This window comes from Salmo trutta, unplaced genomic scaffold, assembly GCF_901001165.1.
Source record: "Salmo trutta unplaced genomic scaffold, fSalTru1.1, whole genome shotgun sequence".
NCBI classification, from domain to species: domain Eukaryota; kingdom Metazoa; phylum Chordata; class Actinopteri; order Salmoniformes; family Salmonidae; genus Salmo; species Salmo trutta.
In genome coordinates, this window is record NW_021822866.1 from 1 (window position 1) to 20,642 (window position 20,642).

At 45.5% G+C, this 20,642-nt stretch overlaps 1 protein-coding gene and 1 long non-coding RNA gene across 2 annotated transcripts; both read left to right on the top strand.

Moving 5' to 3' along the window:
* The first annotated feature begins 36 nt into the window (after window positions 1–36).
* LOC115186139 (uncharacterized) lies at window positions 37–991 on the top strand. Its single transcript, XR_003875611.1, has 2 exons — window positions 37–393; window positions 722–991. It is a non-coding gene; the product is annotated as an uncharacterized LOC115186139 (long non-coding RNA).
* A 12,516-nt stretch (window positions 992–13,507) lies between these two features.
* Window positions 13,508–20,604, top strand: LOC115186141 (interferon-related developmental regulator 2). The gene is made up of 10 exons (XM_029745879.1): window positions 13,508–13,514; window positions 13,931–14,051; window positions 15,695–15,845; window positions 16,173–16,331; window positions 16,440–16,493; window positions 16,671–16,849; window positions 17,064–17,172; window positions 17,451–17,523; window positions 17,754–17,863; window positions 20,524–20,604. Exons 1-10 carry the CDS (start codon window positions 13,508–13,510, stop codon window positions 20,602–20,604), a joined length of 1,044 nt encoding a protein of 347 aa, XP_029601739.1.
* Window positions 20,605–20,642: the final 38 nt, after the last annotated feature.

Below are 20,642 nucleotides of genomic sequence, written 5' to 3' on the forward strand. Positions count from 1 at the left end.
CCAAAAACTGAGACTTCCTTAAAATTAGTTGTGCACCAGCTGTTGAGACACTCCTCCCCCTCTCAGCTTACCCGAGGCTGCCTTCTGATCTTACCAGTGAGGTGTATTGTCCTTGTTCAGGCAAGACTCCTTGAAATGTAGGATATTGCAGTTCTTCAGGTCCTGTTGATAGGATAGTCGCCAACAGTTTGTTCTCTAGTGATTGTACGTTCGCCCACAAAACAGACGGCAATGGCGGTCTAGATGCGCGCCGACGTAGCCTAATCATGACGCCGCCTCGCTTGCCTCTTTCGCCGCTGCTTCCTCTTTCGAGTCCCGGGGATCAGGGCCAGGTCCGGGGTAAACGACCAGAGCTGCCGACTCGTTGAAGTAGAAATCTCTATCCGAATCGAGGTTCGCGATTGCTGTTCTATAGCAGAATTTGATTGCTGTTCTATAGCAGAATTTGATTGCTGTTCTATGCAGAATTTGATTGCTGTTCTATAGCAGAATTTGGTCAGGAGCCGGTAAGACGGCAGCTATCCACTGCAGCGCCGTCCTAGTTTAGCATTGTTAGATGATTCGTTGACCTGTGTGAACTCTGGGCCGTATTTGTTAGGTACCTAATGGAAGCAGAACAAACTGAAACAGGGAGGGACTACCTGAACTTGTCCAATAAGAAATTGCTTGCTTTTGTTTTCCTACGTTGTCCGCTAATAAATACAACTGCTTGCCCTTGCAGGTTGCTTTTGTTTGCGGAGGACGCCCACTCACTGGCTCGTGTGGACACTCAGGCTGACTGCTTCCTCAATGTGGTGCTGTGGTTCCAGCAACACCTCTACCTGCACTGAGCCTCTACTGGTATGACTGGGGACACAAAGGGAACTGTGGAATTAAGACATCCACACTTGTGTTACTGTACTCCCTTTGTACATTTCAGTTGTTACCAGGTCCTTCTGGTGTTTTCTATGGTTGCATTATGCCAGCAATAAATGTTTTGTTGAAAATATGACCTTTTGCGTTGATTGTGTACAACCTTCCGTGAGCTCCATGAGGCAATGGATGATTTAACTGCAGATGTGGGATTCCTGTGGATTTGTCTGGAAAACATCCAAAACACCAGTGTTGGGGACGTTACTCTAAAAATCTAGTTTGCCATGCTACCTATTACTTCACACTGGAAGAAGTTAAGCAAGACATAGCTGACTTAACTGTTTTTAATTCCAAGCACAGATGGGACCCTTGGAAATGAATTTGCTTAGGCATTAATCATGTAAAACACATTTCTTTATTGTGACACGGCGTCAGTGAGATTCAAATCTATGATCTTCTGTTTCCTATCCATGGAATTAGTCTACTGCACAACCAGAATGGAGCTAGCATGCCATGTTTTTTTTTACCTCATATGAGGCTGTTCATTTGTCTATTCAAACAAACCCCATTTCAAAGGAAACAAACACACATTAGGATTAGGTGTGGCCAATTAGTCAGCACAGCCAACACCCCTAAACGTTACTGAAGTTTCCTTGTAGTTTTTATTTGGAAGTTTTCTTAATGTTCTTGGAACAATTTGAGAACATGACTTCACATAGAACCATGAGGAAACCTGTAGGAAACATTATACTGAAATTTCCACAACGTTGTTTCTTAACATTCTCTGACCTATTTGACAACATTCCCAATGTCAGACCAGTTGGAGAATGTTCCTATAACATTACCAAAAATGAAATGTAACCTTGTTTGAACTTTTAGGGAACGTTCTATTAAAGTAATGACTTTTTTTTTGTGGAGTCCCTTAAATGTGCTGAGTGTTCCAAAGCCAAGCAACTATCCAGCACCATTCCCAGAAAGTTGTGGGAAGGTTGTGTGCAAATAAACCATAGGACCACCATGTTCTCACCAAGCTCTAAGAAAATATGGTTCTCAGAACGTTATGTGCCAGCTGGGTAGTTCACTGCATCCAAATTATTTAGTGTGTTCATATGAGAAATGGGAAATGTCATAGACGACAAATTGCAAGACTGATCACGTTGTGGTCATATGTTAAAATGTGTTATTTATCCTATTACAATGTTTCAAGTGAGAATTATGGAGGGTGTAAACACTTGACACTCAGTGTCGTAACACTTTATGACACGGTCATAACAGCTGACATAACTTGTCATATGGTCAACAGTCATGACCAATATATTTACACCTGTTGTGACAGATATTGCATTGCTTTGTGGCTGTTACTGACACCATAGGTGTCAACCCACATTTATTCAAATTAGTTTTCTCCCTGCCATGAAGTTTCTTTTCATTTGAGTTTTTCTTAAATCCTTTTTTGTAATGAATTCTTGATGGGTTTTTTTCTCCATGTTTTAATTAAGTAGCTTTTAGGAAATCAACTTTATGACACTTTCATGAAGCATATTGACCATCCTGTGTCACTTCACTTGGACTAATAAAATACACTTTATGACACTGTCAAGAAGCATTGTGACCATCATATAAGCCCTCTATCAGACATCAGTCAAAAAGAGGGTGTCTTGTCAGCTCCTGAAATGTGCTCCTGCATTCATCCCGGTCATCAGCAACTGAGCTTTGGGGTAGGTGCATGTCTGACTAGTACGCAATTACAATTTAATATGGTCAATAAAAATAATAATGATGTAATGTTTTGTGGGTTTGACACTCTTACGTAGGTGTCATAACCAGACATGTAATAAATGGCACAACAGGTCTAAATGTGTCATGACGGTGTTATGTCTGCAGTTATGACATGGTTATGACTGTCAGTGTTATGACTCTAGGTGTCAAAGCGTTACCGGCAGGTCTGATGCCGAAAAAGAAACTAAATTATTGCACACCGTTACCCTATTTTATGGGTATAGGTTAGCTTCTGTAGTTCGCTACACTACTACATGGCACAACAAGTCATTACCCTACTGAATGTACACTGCTCAAAAAAATAAGGGAACACTAAACAACACATCCTAGATCTGAATGAAAGAAATATCTTATTAAATTACTTTTTTCCTTTACCATAGTTGAATGTGCTGACAACAAAATCACACAAAAATAATCAATGGAAATCCAATTTATCAACCCACGGAGGTCTGGATTTGGAGTAACACTCAAAATTAAAAGTGGAAACCACATTATAGGCTGATCCAACTTTGATGTAATGTCCTTAAAACAAGTCAAAATGAGGCTCAGTAGTGTGTGTGGGCCTCCACGTGCCTGTATGACCCTCCCTACAACGCCTGGGCATGCTCCTGATGAGGTGGCGGATGGTCTCCTGAGGATCTCCTTTCAGACCTGGACTAAAGCATCCGCCAACCTCCTGGACGGTCTGTGGTGGCAACGGGGCGTTGGTGGATGGAGCGAGACATGATGTCCCAGATGTGCTCAATTGGATTCAGGTCTGGGGAACGGGCGGGCCAGTCCATAGCATCAATGCCTTCCTCTTGCAGGAACTGCTGACACACCTCCAGCCACATGAGGTCTAGCATTGTATTGCATTAGGAGGAACCCAGGGGCCAACCGCACCAAGCATATGGTCTCACAAGGGGTCTGAGGATCTCATTTCGGTACCTAATGGCAGTCAGGCTACCTCTGGCGAGCACATTGAGGGCTGTGCGGCCCCCCAAAGAAATGCCACCCCACACCATGACTGAACCCACCGCCAAACCGGTCATGCTGGAGAATGTTGCAGGCAGCAGAAGGTTCTCCACGGCGTCTCCAGACTCTGTCACGTCTGTCACGTGCTCAGTGTGAACCTTCTTTCATCTGTGAAGAGCACAGGGCGCCAGTGGCGAATTTGCAATCTTGGTGTTCTCTGGCAAATGCCAAACGTCCTGCACGGTGTTGGGCTGTAAGCACAACCCCCACCTGTGGACGTCGGGCCCTCATACCACCCTCATGGAGTCTGTTTCTTCGACCGTTTGAGCAGACACATGCACATTTGTGGCCTGCTGGAGGTCATTTTGCAGGCTCTGGCAGTGCTCCTCCTGCTCCTCCTTGCACAAAGGCGGAGGGTAGCGGTCCTGCTGCTGGGTTGTTGCCCTCCTACGGCCTCCTCCACCGTCTCCTGATGTACTGGCCTGTCTCCTGGTAGCGCCTCCATGCTCTGGACACTACGCTGACAGACACAGCAAACCTTCTTGCCACAGCTCGCATTGATGTGCCATCCTGGATGAGCTGCACTACCTGAGCCACTTGTGTGGGTTGTAGACTCCGTCTCATGTTACCACTAGAGTGAAAGCACCGCCAGCATTCAAAAGTGACCAAAACATCAGCCAGGAAGCATAGGAACTGAGAAGTGGTCTGTGGTCTTCACCTGCAGAACCACTCTTTATTGGGGGTGTCTTGCTTATTGCCTATAATTTCCACCCTGTTGTCTATTCCATTTGCACAACAGCAGTGAAATGTATTGTCAATCAGTGTTGCTTCCTAAGTGGACAGTTTGATTTCACAGAAGTGTGATTGACTTGGAGTTACATTGTGTTTGTTTAAGTGGTTCCCTTTATTTTTTGAGCAGTATAGTTCCCTACTCCCCAACACTGCAAAACACCATAGTCCACTGCAGACAAAACATATACCTTCCGTGTTCAGACAACACTCACTCCCACAAGGGCACAGTGGCACCTGTACAGATTACGTAACATACACAGGGTGCACAACCACACCTTCATAGATGCCATCACACTTGGTATGAAGATAGAACTAGACTCTCTCCATGGTAAAGTAGTCTTTTTCAGGCAGTGTGGTGTACAATCCAATACTTCAACCCTCCTTTGGTGAGATTGAAAGAACCCAAAACAATGTGAGACAGAATCTGAGGATAGGGAAAGAAAATGCAGTTTAAAATGTTTTCCTCATGACAAATGTATTTGAATATGAATGTTTCTGTTACTGTAGGGCTAAAACAGCAATACCTCTAGGTTACTATCATTTATGATGGGTTGAACCCAAGCCGCCATCGCTTAACCATATTTCATGGTCATCTGTAAACATGTGGTTGTAGTTAATCTGATCTATCCAACCGGATCTCAATTTACCATCCTGTGGAGTACAGTGCAGTTCTGGTATCCACCACCAGAGAGCAGTAGTGGGTGGTGGTGCTGTTGGCTGAGACCACTCTATCTTTGACCATGGCAGCATGGCTAAGTCATCATCGTGTCCTCACCTCTGCTGTTGATGTTGGCTGGTGTCAATACTGAGCAGAGTGGTAGCAGTAGTACCCTGATGGCTAAAACATAAGATCAGAACCCAGTAGAGAGAGAGAGAGAGAGGCAGGCGGAAGAAAGGAAACACGAGCAATGTCGGGAGGGCAAGAGTGGACCCAGAGCGAGAGAAGTGGGCCGATTTGTAGAAATATGGCTCTGTTATGCGCTGTCCTTTGTGTTACGGTTCTGTATTTCAATGGTGGCCTGCGGCCTGTGTGAGGGCTGTTTCTGTACTGTCTGTTGTGTGTCATGTGTTGATGTCATTCATAGTGTCTGTTTGTATACCTCCCTGCATGTTACTCATTGTTTATCAGAATCTTAGTCTGTACCCAGTTAACACATTTGGTTCCTTGGAAATTGTGGGAACAACGTTTTTGGTTTCCCATTGGTTCTGTGAACAAAGCCATACGTTTCCTGACGAGTAAACTGAACTTTTAAAAATGTTCTGAGAACGGAAGTGAACATTTCTCCTGTTCTGGGAACGTTCATTTTTAGGTTGCAGGGAGGTTCTGAGAACGTTTTACTATGGTTCCCTGAAACTTTTCATGGGATGTTTTATTAACCTTCTGAGAATGGAAATTCTAGGTTATTTGAAGGTAATTAAATAACGTACTTAGAACATATTTTAATAACACTGCTAGGTTAGTTTGACTGTTTTTAATTCCAACGCAGATAGGACCATTGGAAATGAATTTGCTTCGGCATTAATCATGCAAACACTTTCTGTATTAAGGCAGTGAGATTTGAACCTATGACTTTCTGTTTTCTATTCATAGAATTAGTCCACTGTGCCACTAGGATAGAGCTAGCATTCTGTGTTTTTTTATATTTTTATCATACAAAGCTGTTCATTTTAGTCTATTCAAATAGACCCCCATTTCAAAGGAAACACGCACTCATTAAGATCAGGTGTAGCCAATTAGTGGGCGCGGCCAACACACCTCAACACAACTATGAGGATGTACAACATTCTTACTAGTGTTTCTTGTGGTTTTTTATGGAAAGGTTTCTTAATGTTCTGAGAACATGACTTTAACTAGAACCAGGAGGAATCCTGCAGAAAAACATTGTGCTGAAGTACTGAAATTCACACAGGAGAACATTGTTTGTTTCTTAATGTTCTCGGAACAATTTGAGAACACGACTTGAAATACAACCATAAGGAAACCTGTAGGAAATGATCTGAAATTCCCACCTAAGAAACATATGGTTCTCAGAATGTTATGTGCCAGCTGGGCAGAAATCTGTGGAAATGACCACAGGGTCTCCCTACACAACTCCACACCACAGTAATCTGTTCCATTGTATTCTCTACTTATACACCAACCGCACTGTCAGAGATACTGTAGAGTCAGACACTCCTGTGTGTGTGTCTGGGAGAGTGGGCTTCGCCAAAGGGCCTGTTTTGACCATAAAGCCTTAAAGGCCAGTGTGATGGGAACTGGGCAGCAGCTACCTAATTTAATTCAGGTTCACAGCACTGCTCTGTGAAGACTGGACCTTTGACCAGCTCCCTGTAGCTCATCCACACATCTGAGGCCCAACCCACTGTGAGGTCAGAGGTCATGCATAACAGGATGCCTGTGAACCCACACAGCCTTTGGTCCAGCTGACCAGGGTCACCAGGTGGTCAGCAAGACCTGTGACCAGTGAGTGCCAGCCTCACGATTGTTGTGTTACCCTCTGACCTGAATGTAGCATCTTTCATCTGAGGGACATAGAGGATAGATGGAACATATAAGGTTTTTAACAATAGGAGCTAGAGCCATGTGTTAAGAATCTCTCTCTCTCTCTCTCTCTCTCTCTCTCTCTCTTCAATTCAATTTATTTTATGGCATGATGTAACAATGTAGATATTGTCAAAGCTTACTTTAGATATTTACAATATGAAATAATAAGAATCAAAATTGTCAACAGGACAACAGTAACAACAATAACCAAGGGTCAAATAACCACACATTGAACAATAACAATAAGCATACAGTAGAGGACATGTGCAGGTTGATTGGTCTGTCAGACACTGTCCCTCATCTATGGCAGGCAGCAATGTAGTGGCGCTGCCAACCCACAGCTCTCTGCGTCCTCCCCCAACAGGACGGGGGGTAGCCTACTCTCATCAGAGAGGTCTTTTGAAACCTTGAATAAGGGATTCAAATTTGGGGAAATGACACTCTCTAATTGTTTTATATTTTTGACATTTTGTCAGGAAATGCAGCTCTGTCTCAGTGGTTGCACAGCCTTTCCTCTACAGGGAGCCAGGCTTTCCTGTGTCTACCCTTCTCAATGGGCAAGGCTGTGCTCACTGAGCCGTATTTGCGTTGTTCTGCGTTTGTATCAATTTGAACGGTATTGTTGTAGAGTGTTTTAAATGGGTTCAACTGTTCTGCCTGCGGCTATGGAACCCTGACCTGTTCACCGGACGTGCTACCTGTCCCAGACCTGCTGTCCCAGGACCTGCTTGAACCCTGACCTGGTTCACCGGACGTGCTACCTGTCCCAGACCTGCTGGAACCCTGACCTGTATCAACCCAGATGTGCTACCTGTCCCAGACCTGCTCGTCCCAGACCTGCTGGAACCCTGACCTGTTCACCAGATGTGATACACTGTCCCAGACCTGCTGTCCCAGACCTGCTGGAACCCTGACCTGTTCACCGGACGGTGCTACCTGTCCCCAGACCTGCTGTTTTCAACTCTCTAGAGATAGCAGGAGGAGTGGTAGAGATACTCTCAAAGATCGGCTATGAAAAAGCCAACTGACACTTACTCTTGAGTTGCTGACTTTTTACACCCTCGACAACAACTATGATTATTATTATTTGACCATGCTGGTCATTTATGAACATTTGAACATCTTGGCCATGTTCTGTTATAATCTCCACCCGGCACAGCCAGAAGAGGACTGGCCACCCCTCATAGCCTGGTTCCTCTCCAGGTTTCTTTCTAGGTTTTGGCCTTTCTAGGGAGTTTTTCCTAGCCACCGTGCTTCTACACCTGCATTGCTTGCTGTTTGGGGTTTTAGGCTGGGTTTCTGTACAGCACTTTGAGATATCAGCTGATGTAAGAAGGGCTATATAAATACATTTGATTTGATTTGGTTGTCCATATGTCACCATTTTGTATCGCTAATTCCTCGTTTTGATATTTTTTGCTTTTTACAATTTTGCCACAAGTTGTTTGTTGTCAGCTGCTTGCTGTTGTACTGTGCTTTTTTGGTTCTGAGTGTACATTTATAGTTTTAAAGTCTCAGTAATGAAGGCGTAATTCACCATTATTTGGCTCTCTGTGCTTTTGGTTGGATAGTGTTCTAAGTTTTTTCCTTATAATTTTACAATCTGCATCAAACCAGTTGTCATCTGTGGTCTTTTTTGTGTGTTTTTTATCAATTTCAATTGTGCTTCTTTTTGCCATTTGCCTGAATATATAGTTGATGTTTTTTACTGCTAGATTGATGCCTTCTTTACTGTGAGTGAATGTGGTATCCAGAAAGTTATCTAAGAGTGTTTGGATATTTTGGTTACAGGTTGCTTTCTGGTGTTCTTCGGGTGCTGATTTGGGCCCAATCTGTATGCATTTCTGATGTTGTACAGCTTACTGGGCTGTGAATGTGTGGTTGTTTCCATGTCTGTTCTTTTGAGGAACGATGTAATTTGGCTGTGATCAGACAGAGGTGTAGTGGCTTGACAGTGAATGAGCTGAGAGAGAAAGGGTCAATGTCTGTAATCATATAGTCTACTGTGCTCTCTCTCTCTCTGGGGCCATATGGAGTTTGTGCTAGCTAGGGCCGCTTCAGCCCTCAAGGCGATGCTAGTAGCCAAGGGGAATGCATACATACAAGATGGAGGGGTTTTAAGAAAGCTCTCGCACACAATCTGCAGTTGTAGGTTTGAGAGAAGCCCCAGCCCCTTCAACTCCTCTCCAGATTGTGTTCTTCAGTCCTCTTCTTACCCTCTCCAAGTCCACATCAACGAGACTGCGACACGCAGTCCATAAAGGACAAGTCCCCTGCGAAGGAGGTGAAGTTGCGTCAATGAATACACACAAGCAGACACTCACACACATGTATTCTGAAGACATGAACTCCATGGGATCTCCGCCAACATACGAATGTCAGACTGTCAGTGACGTCAGTACCCACCGGGAAAAAAACTGGTTGAATCAACGTTGTTTCCACGTCATTTCAATCCCCCCCCCATAAAATCAATGTGATGATGTTGAATCAACATGGAAAACTCCCTGGATTCACAAAAAGTAATCAATGTAGGGGCATTTAGTATTTTTTTCACCGTACTTTTACCCGAAATCCAATGACATTGTGCCATTTTTTGTTGAATTCACCATAGTTGACAACTCAACCAAATGTAAATCAAAGCTAGATATTGAACCGACGTCTATGGCCAGTGGCTAGTGTTCCGTAGGGAAGCGTTGAAAACGTTGAGCTGGAATGCAGAGATTGTCTGACTCTTTCCTCCTGTCAAACTGTCAGCGTATGGGGATTAACATTTATCCTCTCCCACCAGTAAAGTGGTGGGGCTGAATACTCAGTAAACAGCAATTATGTTTGGAAGTGGGACAAAGAGGGGAAATAAGAACAGAGGTTCGACCTTGACCAGTCACACTTGTTTATGTGGATGAATTTATGAGTACATACATTACATTTACATTAAGTCATTTAGCAGACGCTCTTATCCAGAGCGACTTACAAATTGGTCCATTCACCTTATGATATCCACGTGGAACAACCACTTTACAATAGTGCATCTAAATCTTTTAAGGGGGGGGGGGGGGTTAGAAGGATTACTTTATCCTATCCCAGGTATTCCTTAAAGAGGTGGGGTTTCAGGTGTCTCCGGAAGGTGGTGATTGACTCCGCTGTCCTGGCGTCGTGAGGGAGCTTGTTCCACCATTGGGGGCCAGAGGCAGCGAACAGTTTGGACTGGGCTGAGCGGGACTGTACTTCCTCAGAGGTAGGGAGGCGAGCAGGCCAGAGGTGGATGAACGCAGTGCCCTTGTTTGGGTGTAGGGCCTGATCAGAGCCTGAAGGTACGGAGGTGCCGTTCCCCTCACAGCTCCGTAGGCAAGCAGCATGGTCTTGTAAGCGGATGCGAGCTTCAACTGGAAGCCAGTGGAGAGAGTGGAGGAGCGGGGTGACGTGAGAGAACTTGGGAAGGTTGAACACCAGACGGGCTGCGGCGTTCTGGATGAGTTGTAGGGTTTTAATGGCACAGGCAGGGAGCCCAGCCAACAGCGAGTTGCAGTAATCCAGACGGGAGATGACAAGTGCCTGGATTAGGACCTGCGTCGCTTCCTGTGTGAGGCAGGGTCGTACTCTGCGAATGTTGTAGAGCATGAACCTACAGGATCGGGTCACCACCTTGAGTGTTAGTGGAGAACGGCAGGGTGTTGTCCAGGATCACGCCAAGGTTCTTAGCACTCTGGGAGGAGGACACAAGGGAGTTGTCAACCGTGATGGCGAGATCATGGAACGGGCAGTCCTTCCCCGGGAGGAGGAGCAGCTCCGTCTTGCCGAGGTTCAGCTTGAGGTGGTGATCCGTCATCCACACTGATATGTCTGCCAGACATGCAGAGATGCGATTCGCCGCCTGGTTATCAGAAGGGGGAAAGGAGAAGATTAATTGTGTGTCGTCTGCATAGCAATGATAGGAGAGACCATGTGAGGATATGACAGAGCCAAGTGACTTGGTGTATAGTGAGAGAATAGGAGAGGGCCTAGAACAGAGCCCTGGGGGACACCAGTGGTGAGAGCGCGTGGTGCGGAGAAAGATTCTCGCCACGCCACCTGGTAGGAGCGACCGTCAGGTAGGACGCAATCCAAGCGTGGGCCGCGCCGGAGATGCCCAACTCGGAGAGGGTGGAGAGGAGGATCTGATGGTTCACAGTATCAAGGCAGCAGATAGGTCTAGAAGGATGAGAGCAGAGGAGAGAGAGTTAGCTTTAGCAGTGCGGAGAGCCTCCGTGACACAGAGAAGAGCAGTCTCAGTTGAATGCTCAGTCTTGAAACCTGACTGATTAGGATCAAGAAGGTCATTCTGAGAGAGATAGCAGGAGAGCTGGCCAAGGACGGCACGTTCAAGAGTTTTGGAGAGAAAAGAAAGAAGGGATACTGGTCTGTAGTTGTTGACATGGGAGGGATCGAGTGTAGGTTTTTTCAGAAGGGGTGCAACTCTCGCTCTCTTGAAGACGGGAGGGACGTAGCCAGCGGTCAAGGATGAGTTGATGAGCAAGGTGAGGTAGGGGAGAAGGTCTCCGGAGTTACAACTGCTGTGCTGGACTTATGCATTTCTCGCGCATGGAGCGTTGTGGAAATATTACAGAGATTGGTTATGCGTGAGGAAACGGTGGATGGAGAAAACAAAATGCATATGCGGAATGTTTTTCGTTCCTCTTGTGCGACAATGATAGTAATTACGAGTAGGTGTGGGTGTTATGTATGGTACGACCTGCTGTACGTCATACTGTATGTTGTTATGGTTATGTATGGTACGACGTGCTGTACGTCATACTGTATGGTACGACGTGCTGTACGTCATACTGTACGTTGTTATGGTTATGTATGGTACGACGTGCTGTACGTCATACTGTATGTTGTTATGGTTATGTATGGTACGACGTGCTGTAACGTCATACTGTATGGTACGACGTGCTGTACGTCATACTGTATGGTACGACGTGCTGTACGTCATACTGTACGTTGTATGGTTATGTATGGTACGACGTGCTGTACGTCATACTGTACGTTGTTAATGGTTATGTATGGTACGGCGTGCTGTACGTCATACTGTACGTTGTTATGGTTATGTATGGTACGACGTGCTGTACGTCATACTGTACGTTGTTATGGTTATGTATGGTACGACGTGCTGTACGTCATACTGTACGTTGTTATGGTTATGTATGGTACGACGTGCTCTACGTCATACTGTACATTGTTATGGTTATGTGCCAGTGCTGTGCCAGTCGAATCAAATCAAAGGTTATTCATTTATTGCATTCACAGATTTGCAGATGTTATCGCAGGTGCAGCGAAATCCTTGTGCTTCCAGATCCAACAATGCAGTAATACCTAGCGACAACAAAACAATACACATAATCCCGAAAAATTCAAAGTTACATATGATGAGGCCATGACTAGAGTGTAGTATGTCAATACATTTAAGCGAGCAGTGTTCCGTGACTGTATGTACACAGGGCAGTTGTCTCAAGCTTCAGGGCAGGGTACTGGGCGGAGGGCTGCAAGTGTTGACTGCTTAACAGCCTGATGGTCTGGAGATGGAAGCCTGCTTCTCAGTCACTCGGTCCCGGCTCTGTCTCCGCCGTCTAGATGGTAGCGGGGTGAAAAGGCCTTTGCTTGGTAGCTGAGGTCCTTTGATCTTCTTGGAGGGCAGGCAGTGTGCCTCCGGTGACGCGTCGGGCTGACCGTACCACCCTTTGGGGAGCCCCTGCGGTTGCGGATGGTGCAATTGCCGTACCAGGCGGTGATACAGGCTGACAGGATGCTCTCAATTGTGCATCTGTAGAAGTTTGTGAGGGTCTTAGGGCCCGAGCCAAGTCTTCAGCCTCCTGAGTTTGAAGAGGCGCTGTTGGCCCTTCTTCACCACACTGTGTGAAGGGACCGTTTTCAGGTTGTTAGTGATAAGCACACCGAGAAACTTGACGCTTTTGACCCTCTCCGCTGCGGCCCCGTCGATGTGGATGGGGGGCTTGCTTTCTACTGTCTCCTGTAGTCCACAATCCTTCATTTTGTTGAGGCTGAGGTTATTTTCCTTCCACCGGTCTGCCAGGGCTCTCATCTACGCCCTATAGGCGGTCTCCTCATCGTTGACGGTAACCAGGCCTACCACGGTTGTCGTCAGCAAACTTGATGATTTTGTTTGAGAAGTGCGCGGTCATAGGTGTACAGGAGGGGGGCTGAACACGCCACCCTTGTGGGGCCTCTGTGTTGGGGATCGGTGTGGTTGCCTACCTTCACCACTTGGTGTCGGACCGTCAGGAAGTTCAGGACCCAGTTACACAGGGACGGGTTCTGACCCATGGCCCTGAGCGTAGTGATGAGTTTAGAGGGTACTGTGGTGTTGAAGGCCGAGCTGTAGTCGATGAACAGCATTCTTACATAGGTATTTCTCTTGTCCAAGTGGGATAGGGCAGTGTGCAGTGCACTGGCGATTTCATAAACTATGGTTCGGGAATCAAAGTGAGCCCTGGGCATGTTAGAGGTGGGTCACGAGTTATGAGAATACATCTATAATCACACAATTATTTCTTAGTTTGGGCCTATGGAGGACGATTTGGGACACGGATGGACGGTTAGTTTCTAATTTGGGTATCAAGCTGAAAAGGTTTAAGGTGTAAGGAGGTGATATGGTCTCTAACTCGCCTCTCAAAGCACTTCATAGTAACAGACCTGAGTGGTGCGGGGCGATAGTCATTTAGTTCAGTTTCCTTCGCTTTCTTGGGCGCAAGAACAACACGAACAGCATTTCCAGTTTAGCTACGTGGATGTGCTCGTGTCAGCACCGTGGGCAGAATAGACCCTGCTCTCTATAAGGAGCGGTTCCTGGGATATCATTACTGACGGACACCAACAGCTAAGCCACAGACAGAGACAAGGTTCACCTTCGAGCTCACTCTTCTTCTCTCCCCCCCCCCTCCCCTCTGGTCCCTCTGTCCTGCTCTCACTTCCTCTCCTCTCTGTCCTCAATTCCTTCTCTCGTTCTCGTAGGCGGGAGGAATGGGGTAAAGGGCGAGTCAGGTGCCAGTGATGATGAGCTGGCGTCTGACGTGCTCAGTCACTACAGCAGCGCCAGCGAGAGCGCTTCAGTCGTGGACGAGGCCACTGGTGGGTGCGCACACACACACACACACACACACCACACACACACACACACACACACACACACACCACACAACACCACACACACACACACACACAGCATCATCATTATCTTGTCCACCACAGGGGGAGGTGGTGAACCAGTAGATGAACAGACTGCCCAGGAGGAGACAGAGGACAAGCTGAAACAATGCATAGATAACCTGATGGACAAAAGGTGCGTCTCACAGGATTTCAAATGTTTTTATGAAAGGACTTATTGTACACATTCTAACTGCACAAAAAAGGAAAGCCACCGATGTTGCTAGTACTTTCCTAAATGGACATTAGGAACATGGGGTGTCTTCAGAAAGTATTCAAACCTCTTGACTTTTTCCACGTTTTGTCGTTAAAGCCTGAATTCGAAAATTGATTTAATTTACATTGTTTGCCATTGGCCTACACACAATAATATCCCCGTAATGTCAAAGTGGAATTATGTTTACACAATGCAAATAGTCTGGGTAACCATTTGGTTACCTGTTCAGAGTCTTATGGCTTGGGGGTAAAAACTGTTGAGAAGCCTTTTTGTCCTAGACTTGGCACTCCCGGTACCGCTTGCCATGCGGTAGTAGAGAGACCAGTCTGACTGTATAGCCATTCACTACAAAGATACAGGTGTTCTTCCTAACTCAGTTGCCGGAGAGGAAGGAAACCTCTCAGGGATTTCACCATGAGGCCAATGGTGACTTTAAAACAGTTAAATGGCTATGATAGGAGAAAACTGAGGATGGATCAAGAACATTGTAGTTACTCCACAATACTAACCTAATTGACAGAGTGAAAAGAAGGAAGCCTGTACAGAATAAAAAATATTACAAAACATGCATCCTGTTGCAATAAGACACTAAAGTCAAACTGCAAAAAATGTAGCACGAAATTGACTTTGTCCTGCACATAAAGCATTATGTTTGGGGCAAACACAACACAACACATCAGCATGGTGGTGGCTGCATGGTGTTATGGGTTATGGAGCTAGGCACAGGCAAAATTCTAGAGGAAAACCTGGTTTGTTGCTTTCCAACAGACACCAGGAGTCAAATTCACCCTTCCACAGGACAGTAACCTAAGACACAAGGCCAAATGTACACTGGAGTTGCTTACCAAGACAACATTGAATGTTTTTGAGTGGCCTAGTTACAGTTTGGACTTAAATCTGCTTGAAAATCGATGGCAAGACTTGAAATGGCGGTTCTAGCATGATCAACAAACAACTTGAGAGCTTAAAGAATTTTTAAAGCTAATGTGCAAATATTGTACAATCCAAGTGTGCAAAGCTCTTAGACTTACCCAGAAAGACCACAGCTATAATCCACTGCCAAAGGTGATTCTAACATGTATTGACTGCATACTAATCTAATCAAGATATATTAGTGTTTTATTTTTCATTGATATGTAGATTTTATTTGATTTTGCACATTTTCCATTGAGAGAGTATTTTGTGTAGATCGTTGACAAAAAACAAATGACAAGTCCACTCTAATCCCACTCTGTAAAAACTCAAGTGGTGCGAATACTTCAACAACGGTGTAAGAGTTGTCCTCTCGTAACGACAGCGTTAGGCAGAGCTGTGTAGAGACGTACTGACGTGGCCCTTCCTCCCGTCCCTCTCAGTGCAAAGACGCGCCTGGCAGCCCTAGATTCTCTGGGAGGGGCCTTTTCCTCCAAGCTGCTCTATGACTTCCTGATAGAGAGACGCCTCACAGTCAGCGACTGCTTGGAGAGGAGCCTGCGCAAGGGTGAGACGCCACAGCACTGTGTGTGGGTTGGGGTCTATGAATTACGGTGGTAAATGTAGTCAAACGTACATCACTTTAGGTGGCGCTGGCCTGAGTCAAAACTTGAAAGATGATTAGGACTTAGACTATTACTCTACCGTACCTTTATTTGGCTGAAATGTAACTATTTCTATCCAGAATGGACCTTTCATCGAGTCTGAATTTAGGCTCTACGAATTCAGTTGATCTTCTGATTGACCAAGTCCCGCGATAGCCTGACTTCTCTTGTCGAGCTTGTAAAAAGGGATCTACCCCTCCACCCTTTCCATCCCTCTACTCTGTTTCTGTCCCTTCTCTCCTTTCTTCTCTCTCAGGTGGTGGAGAGGAGCAGGCTGCAGCGGCCACAGTGTGCCGCCCAGCTGTGCGTGCAGCTCGGCGGGGGGGACGAGGGTGAGGAGGGTTTCAAGATCCTCCGGCCCGTCCTCAGCGCCATCATGATTGACGGCTGTGCCAGTGTGTCCGCCCGCCAGAGCGTGAGTGTCACCATTGGCCTTCGTCACACTCTGTTGTCGACGGCAGTTTTTCCACTAAGAGTGCATTCTTGTAAGTCGCCGTTTTTAAGTTGTTCATCCCTCTTGCAGTGTGCCCGAGCGCTGGGTATGTGCTGCTACGTTTCTGCTGCGGAAGACGGAGAGGTGAGGTTCTCTAGAAATCCTTTTCATTCTATTTCTCTGTAGCTGGAAAAGAGAAAATCAGTATTGAAAATAGTATGGAAAATCAAGATCCAGAAATTGAATCTGAATGTATGGTTAACTCTTTCTCTCTCGCTTTTTGTCTCTGTCATTATTTTTTCCATTTTCCCTCTGTGGCAGGACTTGGTGAAATCCATGAGTCACTGGAGAGTGTATTCACCATGTCGTACCCCAACCGCGAGGGCACCCTGCCCACCCCCAATGCCGGTGCCCCAGGGGCTCCACAGCGCCGCCCTGCATTTCTGGGCCCTGCTCGTCACCCTCTGCCCCGCCTCCCGCCTTAATGTGCTGCTGGACCTGTGAGTGACACACACAGACACACAGGGGCTGCGTCTTAAATGACACCCCCGTTCCCCATTTAGTGCCGTAGTCCTGTACTGCATATTTGACTAAAGAAGTGTACTGTATGGCCACTACATGGGGAATAGGGTGCTATATGAGACACAACCGGGATCTGAATATATAACCTGCCACGTTGCTCAGCTCACGTCCTTGGTCTCCTCTTGTGCTCAGACATCTACCCAAGCTACAGGCCTGCCTGGAGAGCAGCGACGTGAACTACAGGATAGCTGTGGGGGAGACCATAGCCTTGCTTGTTGAACTGGGAAGAGATATAGACAGGGTATGTTTTGCCTAATGAACAACCAGGGGCTGTATGTATCAAGCATATGAGTAGGAGTGCTGATTTAGGATCCGTTTTGCCTTCTAGACCACAATGAATATGATTACATGGACATGGGGGGGACCTGATCCGAGATCAGCACCGACGTTCTCAGACACTTTGTAATACAGGCCCTGGTTGTACTCGCTCGGCAGCTCAAACACGATATGGAGGCAATGCAGAGCCCATGGAGAGGAAGTGGGGGAAATATCCCTGCTGATCCTTGTTTTTCTATGTAGGAATTTGAGTTTGAAGACAGCGACACGCTGTGTGAGTGCCTGAAGGGCCTGGCCACCGACGGGAACAAGCACCGTGCCAAGAACGACAGGAGGAAACAGCGCACCATATTCAGAGAGGTGCTACATTACATAGAGGTGAGGAACCACGATTCACCCTGAACATTAACCGGTGCAAGGTTCTAACGTGCTCGAGGGTTTTTAAATGACACCAGACCAGTCACTGTAACTGGAGACCGTTGGTCAGTCACTGAGAGAAATATGGAATGTTGATTTTGATTGACTTTTTTGCCCGATGTCGTGCAGACGAGGACTTCTCCGAGGAGAAGATCCGCTTTGGTGTGGAGGGCATCTACATCGACAGCTGGATGCGCAGGAGGGTCTACGACGCCTTCAAAGAGGTGCTGGAGTCTGGAGTGAGACACCATCTTCAGGTTTTGAAACAAACATCTAGGTCTATAACTGTGTTGGTAGGATATAGTTGATATCTATGCTATAAAGAGACTATCTCTGCAACCAGCATGTTCTAATCAAATCTTTCTGGAAGGTTTGTGATGCTTGCTTGCCTCTTAATTATCCGTTGGAAATGGCTAGTTTTTAAATGGTGTGCCTGGTCTTGTCTCTCTAGTATAACCCGCTGCTGAGGGACATATTGGCCTGGGACCCCCCCTGATACTGGACTCGTCTGTCAAATCCAGCAAGATCTCTCGTTTCGAGAAGGTGACCCCCATGGCCTATGACTGTCTCCAAACACACCCTCCCACCGGCACATAACCCCTCGTCATGAAACCACGACCACTGACAAATACCCACTTAACCTGTTCAACAACCATATGGTGCATTTCATGTGAGATCTCCACTGTCTAATTATACTGAACAAAAATATCAACTTAGCATGCAACAATTTCAAACATTTTACTGAGTTACAGTTCATATAAGGAAAATCAATCAATTAAAATCATTTCATTAGGCTCTAATCTATGGATTTCGCATGACTGGGCAGGGGTGCAGCCAAGTGGGTGGGCCTTGGAGGGCATAGGCCCACCCTTTGGGGAGCCAGGCTTAGCCAATCAGAATGAGTTTTTTCCCCCACAAATAACTTTATTACAGACAGAAATACTCCTTAGCAGCCCCTCATTGACGATCCACTACATGAAGACGCCCTGGGCTGGCGTGGTTACACGTGCTCTGCAGTTGTGAGGCCGGTCGGACGTACTGCTAAATTCTCTAAAACAGTTTGCGTCCCACCTAGTCACAGCCAGTGGAATCGCGTGGCGCGAAATACAAATACCTCAAAAATGCTATAACTTCAATTTCTCAAACATATGACTATTTTACACACATTTTAAAGACAAGACTCTCGTTAATCTAACCACATTGGTCGATTTCAAAAGGCTTTACAGCGAAAGCAAAACATTAGATTATGTCAGGAGAGTACCCTGCCAAAAATAATCACACAGCCATTTTCAAAGCAAGCATATATGTCACAAAACCAAAACACAGCTAAATGCAGCACTAACCTTTGATCTTCATTAGATGACACTCCTAGGACATTATGTTATACAATACATTCATGTTTTGTTCAATCAAGTTCATATTTTATATCAAAAAACAGCTTTTTACATTAGCATGTGATGTTCAGAACTAGCATACCCATCGCAAACTTCCAGTGAATTTACTAAATTACTCACGATTAAAGTTCACAAAATACATAATTATTTTAAGAATTATAGATACAGAACTCCTTTATGCAATCGCGGTGTCAGATTTTAAAATAGCTTTTCGGCGAAAGCACATTTTGCAATATCCTGAGTACATAGCCCGGCCATCACGGCTAGCTAATTTGACACCCACCAAGTTTGGCCCTCACCAAACTCAGATTTACTATAAGAAAAATTGGATTACCTTTGCTGTTCTTCGTCAGAATGCACTCCCAGGACTTCTACTTCAACAAGTGTTGTTTTTGTTCCAAATAATCCATAGTTATATTCAAATAGCTCCGTTTTGTTCGTGCGTTCAGGTCAGTATCCGAAGGGTGATGCGCGAGCACATTTCGTGACAAAAAAAAAGCAAAATATTCCATTACCGTACTTAGAAGCATGTCAAACGCTGTTTAAAATCAATGTTTATGCTATTTTTCTCGTAAAATAGCGATAATATTCCAACCGGGTGACGTTGTATTCATTCAAAGGCTGAAAGAAAAAAATTGAGAATTCTCATGACCCGCTTCCTCAGTCTCACTGTTCCCAGCCTGACCACTCACAAACAGAGCTGCTGTACTTCGCCCAGAGACTGCAGACACCCATTACACTTTCTGGTGCCTTCTGAGAGCCAATGGAAGCCTTAGAAAATGTCTCGTTACAGCAGAGATGCTGTATTTTTGATAGAGATGCCACAGAAGGAGAACAAATTGTCAGACAGGGCACTTCCTGTATGGAATCTTCTCAGGTTTTGGCCTGCCATATGAGTTCTGTTATACTCACAGACACCATTCAAACAGTTTTTAGAAACTTTAGAGTTTTCTATCCAAATCTACTAATTATATGCATATTCTCGTTTCTGGGCAAGAGTAGTAACCAGTTTTAAATCGGGTACGTTTTTTATCCGGCCGTGCAAATACTGCCCCCTAGCCCCAACAGGTTAAAGTGGCCTTTTATTGTCCCTAGCACAAGGTGCACCTGCGTAATGATCATGCTGTTTAATCAGTTTCTTATATGCCACACCGGTCAGGTAGAAAGATTATTTCTGCAAAGGAGAAGGGCTCACTAACAGGGATGTAAAAAAATAATAATAAATTGCACAGAATTTGAGAGAAATAAGCTTTTTGTGCAAATGGAAAATGTCTGGGATTTTTTATTTCAGCTCATGAAACATGGGACCAACATTTTACATGTTGCGTTTATTTTTGTTCAGTGTAAATGCATGTCGGTTAAACAAAATGTACTGGTCCGTTTTGATTTAGCAGTACCATGAAATGTTATGAGTTTGCCTAGTCTTCACAAGACTGCCCTCCATATTGTCATTCTTTATTTTGAAGGGTGTAAGTCTAACCTGTTGATTTATTTTCCTCTCACAGCATCTGTTCAACTCAGCGGCATTCAAAGCCAGGACTAAACTAAGGAACAAAGTGAGGGACAAGAGAGCAGATGTGATGTGAGGAATTGATGGAACGTGCCGTAGCCATATAGGACGAAG